Genomic DNA, 8,175 nt, shown 5'->3' on the forward strand with positions numbered 1-8,175 from the left:
GGCCCTCTCAGTGGTCGGCAAACTCATTAGTCAGCAGAGCCAAATATCAACAGTACAACGATTGAAATTTCTTTTGAGAGCCAAATTTTTTAAACTTAAAACTATATAGGTAGGTACATTCCTTATCGAGGTAGCGCCTGCATGTGGTATTTTGTGGAAGAGCCATATTCAAGGGGCCAAAGAGCTGCATGTGGCTCGCGAGCCGCAGTTTGCTGACCAGGGCTCTAGGAACAGAGAAAGGTCACCATATTCTAGGATAATTAACTAGACCAGGAATCAAATGATTAAGAACATCCTTCCTGGTTTCTGGGGAAACTACAGCAGGATGTTTCATCCGACACTGAGTAAATAACTCAGTCATTCCTGCAGCCATCTTTTGTGGGCCTGTTCATGTTCAGTTGAGTTCAAATTTATATTTTTTTAATATACTGTTCTTCCACAGAAGTGGCACTTGGAATGTCCACCTACTCTGTTGCCATGTTGGAATCTTGAGAAGTTTGATTTCAGTTTCTTTTTTTTTTTTTTTTTTTTTTTACAGAGGCAGAGATAGACAGGGACAGACAGACAGGAACAGAGAGAGATGAGAAGCATCAATCATCAGTTTCTCGTTGCGTGTTGCGACTTCTTAGTTGTTCATTGATTGCTTTCTCATATGTGCCTTGACTGCGGGCCTTCAGCAGACTGAGTAACCCCCTGCTGGAGCCAGCGACCTTGGGTCCAAGCTGGCGAGCTCTTTGCTCAAGCCAGATGAACCCGCGCTCAAGCTGGCGACCTCGGGGTCTCGAACCTGGGTCCTTCCGCATCCCAGTCCGACGCTCTGTCCACTGCGCCACCACCTGGTCAGGCTGATTTCAGTTTCTTTATATCTTAACTTTTAATATTCTTGTGTTCTAATTCTAATAATTGTCTGTTCTATATTGGTTTTGATTGATTGATCATTCTCTTCATTATGAGTTGTGATTTTCTTCCTCTTTGCATGCCCGATAATCTGATTAGATGGCCAGCATTGGGAATTTAGTTGCTGGATATCTTTGTATTCTTATGAATTTTCCTGAGCTTTGTTTTTGGATACAGTTACTTCAGGGCTTTGCTTTTACAGTTTGTTAGGTGTGTCTGGAGCAGAGTGCTCTGTCTAGAACTAATTACTGTTCTCCACTAATGAAGTAGATCTTCCTGAAAATTCCTCCCAATGCCCTGTGCATTATGAGTTTTTCAAGGCTGACTGTGGAACAGGCACTATTCCCTATTCTGTGCAAGCACAAGGCCCTGTTCCCAGTCACCCTTTTATATGGCTGTGTCTCTCGCCTTAGGTCCTTTCCTCACTTACATGCATAGTACTCTGCTGTGTATTAGAAGAAGCCCCTCTGCAGCTCTCTGCACAACTCTCTCTAGTATTCTGTCCATGAAGTCTAGTTACCTTTGTATCCCTGGACTCTTTTAAGTTTCATCTCTCCAACTCAGAGAAGACACAAGGCTCCACCTCGATTGCCCTGCCCTATATTGCTGCCTGGAAACTTTAAAGTCAATAGTGCTCACCTCATTTGTCAAGGATCATTGTCTTTTATTGCCCGATGTCCAGAATTTTGAAAACCATTGGTTTTTGTATATTGTCTGGTTGATTGGTTGATTTGTTTATTTATTTGGTTGTTAAAGGTGGGAGGGCAAATCTGGTCCTTGTTTCTCCATTTTTGCCAAAAACAGAAGTGCTGTCTACTTTTGTAGTTTTAATCTGAGAAAGCTCTTGTACTGGGATTCTTACAGAAAAACTCTTGAGTAGTAACCATTGGTCATTTCCATTTGAGACTCTATATAGATATATATATGAACTGTAGGATAAACTCAGATCAGCCAGCAGGAGTTTTTGAAGCTATTTTAGGGATTGTTAAACTGGTTTTCGAACTACCTTATTTCTGGAAATTTCTTGAGTTATTTGCACCTAAAAGCTAATTCTAAATAATGGTTTTATAAAGTTCCTAACCATTTTATGATTTTATTCTCAGAATTAAGAAAAAGAAAGAGCAGCAACGTTATGACGAAGAGCAAAGAATGTTAAAAATGCACTTTTATGAAGAGCCATGTTCAGGGGAGAAAATGAGTGAGATGTTAGCCCAGCTACAGCTTGAGGAAATAAAAGAAGCCAGAGAAAAACGGCAACAAAGAGGAAAGGAATGGCAAAGGTACTTCGAAGAGTTTTGCTTGAAATTCTGTATCTAGAAGAGACTTTTGGAAATCAGTGTTCTTATTTTTCCTTGTAAGACTTGACTGTGTCTTCTCATATTTTAGGGGGTGCAGAACTTCGCCAAATACCTCTTGGGAATAGCACTACATATTTCTAGTGCTATTCCCAATACAAAGAGGAAGAGTCGGGGCACGGAGGTGTGGGATAGTTACTACCAGTTAAAGCTGGTAGTAAAATAAGGACTCATGCTCATTATTTTTCTACTGGTTCACTAATAACACTGTATTTCTCTAGATATATAGAAGCTTTAAGGGTCCAAATCCAAGAGAAAATGCAGCTGTATAATATTACTTTACCTCCACTGTGCTGCTGTGGTTCTGACTTCTGGGATGCTCATCCTGATACCTGTGCCAACAATTGTATTTTCTATAAAAATCACAGAGGTAAGTTACTTAAAGGAATGGTTGGGGCTGGTGTCAATTTTTTAAAAAGTAGTGATTGTAGTAATTTAGCATTTGTTGAGTGCTTAACTATATATCAAAAACTGTTATGACCACTTTACAAAACAACTCTAAGGCAATAATAATAGATTATAGTGAGTTATATTTCTCTTTGAGATCTGTTATTGTCTTGTCTCCATTTATGCAGGGGAAATATTTGTGGCTTACTGTAGACTGGGGTTCCAGGTTCTCCTATAAATGAAGAATTTTAGAGCTTGCATTTTATGGCCATTAAATTAGGCCTCTGTCTAGTTGAATTTCCTGGTTTTTTGTTTTTGTTTTTATTAAGTGAGAGGCAGGGAGGCAGAGAGACAAACTCCCACATGCACCCCAACTGGGATCCACCTGGCAAGCCCCCTACTGGGTGATACTCTACCCATCTGGGGCTACTTCTCTGTTGCTTGGCAACGGAGCTATTTTAGCACCTAAGGCAGGTGCCCGGGGCCAACTTGCTCAACCACTGGAGCCATGGCTGCAGAAGGAGAGAGAGAGAGAGAGAGAGAAGGGGGAGGTGTGGTGAAGCACATAGTCACTTCTCCTGTGTGCCCTGACTGGGAATTGAACCCAGGACTTCCACATGCTGGGCCGATGCTCCACCATTGAGCCAACGTGCCAGGACCCTCAGTGGATAGTTCAAGTTAATATCTATGAGACTGGGTAGAGAAGCAGTACCAACAGGAAAGAGGTTGAGAGAGTTGTTAGAATGTGACTTCATTCATCACTGTGCAAACCTTTATTTGTAGCATATACCCGGGCACTACATTCAGTCATCAATTCCTGTGATATCCCTGAGAGGAACTCAGCTCTTCGAGTCGCAATTCATTGTTTTGCTTCTGCACACAGACGGACTTTAAAAAATGTATAATAAGAATCTGAAATCAACTGTTAGTAATTCAGCCTTTACTTAAAATCAACTCTGAGAGATTATTTAAGAAAAGCTGTTGAAGTGTATAAGATGTGTTATCTGGAAAGAAAGACTGTCCCATGTAACAACTATCTTCATAATTAGATCGGACTCATTGTTTCCGTCTCCACCTTGGGATCATGATGGAAGTTTGACTTCTAAACTTGTCTCTTTGCTGTGAACCATATGGAGTCTATTGTTTTAAAAATGACCAGTCAGACCTGTAAGGTTTCTCTTACTTTGGTCTGCTATGATCAGAAGACATCTTGAGAAATATTTGAGATTATGTCACTTATTGTTTTTCTAAAACTGTATCTTTGAGTCTTGATACAATTAAAAACGTCTGAATGAAGCAGAAAAGATGATGAAATGAGCTTCTGAGCATCAATGGTCATCTTGTTTGCTGTTAGCTTTTTTAGTTGTGTATAACAATTAGAGATGAGAAGAATTTGAATTTGACGCACATAGTTTTTCTCAGAATCTTCTTTTTTTAAAAAACTTATTACCTCTTATTCCATTCAGTAACATTGGTCATAAGACTTTAATTTTATCATTGTCAAAGAAAGGAAAATAAAACTTCTGTCTTTTGAACACCTTCTATGTGAAATAATTGTGAGTGACATTTCAGAAAGTGAATCTGAAGTCAAAGTGAGTAAAATCTTTCCTTTAGTTGCCTGTCTTTTAAAAATTTGGTGAATGGTATACCTATAGAGCAGATGAAATAAAAATTGCTATAGTTAATATGAATTTGTTATTTCTTCATAGTACTTTCTGATACAAAATATGAAAAGGTTTAATACTGTGAATTAAAAACATGTTGGCAGTTATTTTTTCATACTTTCTCTAATGTTAAGTGTTGAAGAAGCACTTAGATAATGTCTGTAAAATACCTAAACATCACTGAGGTCATTGGAAATAAGAGTCAGGCTTCACCAGGCAGTGGTGCAGTGGATAGAGTGTCAGCCTGGACCGCCGAGGTCCCAGGTCGAAATCCCAAGATCGCTGGCTTGAACAGAGGCTCAGCCGGCTTGAACATTGGGTCTCCGGTTTGAGTATGGGATCATAGACATGACCCCATGGTCGCTGGCTTGAGTCCAAAAGTCACTGGCTTGAAGCCCAATGTTACTGGCATGAGCCCAAGGTCGTTGGTTTGAGCAAGGGGTCACTGGGTCAGCTGGAGTCCCCTGGTCAAAGTACATAAGAGAAAGCAATCAATGAACAGCTAAGGTGCCACAACTATGAGTTGATTCTTCTCATCTCTCTTCCTTCCTATCTGTTCCTGTCTCTGTCCCTGTCTGTCCCTCTCTCACTAAAAAAAAGAAAAGAAGAGTGAAAATTACCTGTACGAATAGATTGATTGGATATTAACCAGATTCATTGTTCAGGTCAAAATGCTTAAGTAACTCTATCTTTGAGTAAGCCTTTAAGAATTGTATTTTTTTTTTTTGCCTGACCAGGCGGTGGCGCAATGGGTAAAGCATTGGACTGGGATGTGGAGGACCCACATTCAAGATCCTGAGGTTGCCAGTTTAAGCGCAGGCTCATCTGGTTTGAGCAAGGCTCACCAGTGTGAGCCCAAGGTCGCTGGCTCCAGCAAGGGGTCACTCGGTCTGCTGTAGCCCCCAGTCAAGGCACGTATGAGAAAGCAATCAATGAACAACTAAGGAACCGCAACAAAGAATTGATGTTTCTCATCTCTCTCCCTTTCTGTCTGTCTGTCCCTCTCTCTGACTCTCTCTGTCTCTGCCACAAAAAAAGAATTGTATTTTTTAACAGCTTTATTGAGATATAGTTCATATACCATATGATTTACCCTTTTGAAATTTTCAATTAAATGGTTTTTAGTATGATCTAGGGTTGTTGCAGCTATTACTACTATTAAATTTTAAAACATTTGTCATTCTAAAGAGATGTCTCCATGATTCATCAATCCCACTTCTGGGGCTATATCCAAAAGAATTGAAAGCAGGGTATCAAAGAGATATTTGCACACCCATGTTTATTGCAGCACTAATTCACGATAGCTGAGAGGTGGAAGCAACCCAAATGTCCATATACAAATGAATAGATAAACAGGATGTAGTATATGTATAAAATGGGATAATAATATTATTCACCCTTAAAAAGTAAAGAAATCCTGTTACATGCTATAATATAGATGTGCTTTTTAAATTTTTTTTATTTTTATTTTATTTATTCATTTCAGAGAAGAGAGAAAGAGAGAGAGAAGGTAGGGAGAAGCAGGAAGCATCAACTCCCATATGTGCCTTGACCAGGCAAGCCCAGGGTTTCAAACCGGCGACCTCAGCATTCCAGGTCAAGGCTTTATCCACTGTGCCACCACAGGTCAGGCTAGATGCGCTTTAAGGAGCCATAATCTGAGTGGAGTAAGCCAATCACAAAAAGACATATTATGTGATTATATTTATATGAGGAACCTAAAGTATTACAATTTATAGAGACAGAAAGAATGGTCATATACAGGTGCTGGGGGGAGGGGAAAATAGGAAGTTGTTTATTGGGTAGAGTTTCAATTTTACAAGATGAGTAAGTTTTGGAGATCTGTTTCATAACAATGTGAATATACTTAACACTGCTGAACAGTGCACTTAAAATGGTTGCAATGGTAAATTTTAGATTGTGGGCTGTATTTTTTTTTGTCACATTTAAAATTTTTTAATTAAAAAAATAAAATACCCTATACCCATTTAGTCACTTCTCATTGCCTCCCAACCCTAGGCAATCACCAACCAACTTTCTGTCTCTATAGATTTGCCTATTCTGGGTTTTTCATATAAATGGAATGATACAATTGCTAACCTAAAAATAAAAGGCCAACATGAGAGACAACAAGTGTTTATTGAAGATCCAAAAGAATAGCTCTTCTGGAAGCACTGATCCAGGCAGAAACCCAAATAGTGTTTTGATTAGGAGAAGGCAAGGGGTGTTTATGAGAAAGGAAGGGGGAATAATTCTGATAATAAAATGAAAGAATTTCTATGTGTGTTAATAAGCTAAGGAATGAATTTCTGTAGGTGCCAATAGCTAACATAATGATGATAATTCTAAAGAATGTTTTTAATTTTCAGTTCAGTAGTCATAACAAACAGTTGTTTGGGATACAGTGCTGCTCTAGGCCTGCTCCAAAGATTATTTTATCCTGTTTTAACATTCCAAAGGTTTGAGAAATTAGACATGCAAGTCAGTTCCTCTGGGATGGCATCTCTGATTCCATTTTAAAGTGGCTTCATTTATATTATTTTTTACACAGTGTATGGTCATTAGTGACTCAAGTCTTTCATGTAGTTTAATCTTTTATAGATTTATCCATGTTGTAGCATATATCAGTGCTTAATTGCTTTTTATTGTCAAATAATATTTCACTCTATGAATAATAGTTTATCTATTCATCAGCTGAACATTTGTGCTGTTTCTGCTTCTTGGCTAGTATGAATAATGATGCTATGAATATTTGTTTACAAGTTTTTCTGTGGACATGTGTTTTTATTTCTTTTAGCTATACCTAGGAATGGATTTGCTGGATCACATGGTAGCTCTATGTTGAAAGTTTTGAGGAACTGAAAACTTCCAAAGTGGCTGCACTGTTTTACATTCCCACCAAAGGAGTATGAGTTCATATTTCTTCACATCCTCCAACACTTCTCATTATTTGTCTCTTTGATTATAGCCATCCTATGGTGTGTGCAGTAGTGGTATTTTATTGTGGTTTTAATTTGCATTTTCATGATAGCTGATCATGTTGAGCATCTTTTCATGTGCTTATTAGCCATTTGTATAGCTTTCTTTTTGAGAACTGTCCCTTCATATCCTTTGCTCATTTTGTAATTGGGTTATTTATCTTTTGAGTATTGAGTTCTGAGTGTTGTTAATATATTCTGTATACAAGTCTTTTATTGGAAATATAATTTGCAAATATTTTTTCCTATTTTAGAAATTGTTTCTTCCCTTTCTTGATTTCCTTTGCAGCACTAAAATTTTTAATTTTGATGAAGTCTAATTTATCTATTTTTTCTTTTGTTGCTTTATCTATTACCTAATCCAAAGTCACAAAGATTTACTCCTATATATTCTTCTAAGAGTTTTATAGCTTTAGCTCTTACATTTAAGTCTCTGATCTATTTTGAGTTGTTTTTTTTTTTATGGTGTTATTAGGGGTCCAACTTCATTCTTTTGTGAACATATTCAGTGTTCCATCACTGTTTGTTCAAAAAACTATTATTTGCCCCATTGAATTGATGTAACACTATTGTTAAAAATGAATGGGCCATTAATGTATGGGTTTATTTTGAATCCTCAGTTCTCCATTAATTTTTGTTTATCCTTAACCAGAAAAACTTGTCTTGATTACTACTTTGTAGTAAGTTATGAAGTTGGAAAGTGTGAGTCCTCCAACTTTGTTCTTCTCTTTTAAGATTGTTTTGCTCTTCTGAGTCCTTTGAATTTTTCATATTAATTTTAAGATCACCTTCCTGCAAAAAAGTGAGGTGAGATTTTGATAGGGATTGCATTGAATTTATAGATCAGTTTGGGCGCTAGTACCATATGATCTATGAACATGGATGTCTTGACAT

General features: G+C 37.8%; 1 protein-coding gene across 4 annotated transcripts in view; it reads left to right on the plus strand.

The window, feature by feature from the left end:
* CCDC15 (coiled-coil domain containing 15) overlaps positions 1 to 4,324 on the plus strand; it is a 97,683-nt gene extending 93,359 nt beyond the window's left edge. For all 4 annotated transcript variants that reach the window (XM_066254991.1, XM_066254989.1, XM_066254988.1 and 1 more), the window contains 3 exons: positions 2,001 to 2,177; positions 2,474 to 2,622; positions 3,423 to 4,324. In XM_066254991.1, coding sequence (XP_066111088.1) covers positions 2,001 to 2,177; positions 2,474 to 2,622; positions 3,423 to 3,544 — 448 coding nt within the window. In that variant the 3' untranslated portion in view covers positions 3,545 to 4,324. The remainder of the gene's footprint in view (positions 1 to 2,000; positions 2,178 to 2,473; positions 2,623 to 3,422) is intronic.
* The last annotated feature ends 3,851 nt before the right edge of the window (positions 4,325 to 8,175 follow it).

This window comes from Saccopteryx bilineata, chromosome 2 (genome assembly GCF_036850765.1).
Source record: "Saccopteryx bilineata isolate mSacBil1 chromosome 2, mSacBil1_pri_phased_curated, whole genome shotgun sequence".
Classification (NCBI taxonomy): domain Eukaryota; kingdom Metazoa; phylum Chordata; class Mammalia; order Chiroptera; family Emballonuridae; genus Saccopteryx; species Saccopteryx bilineata.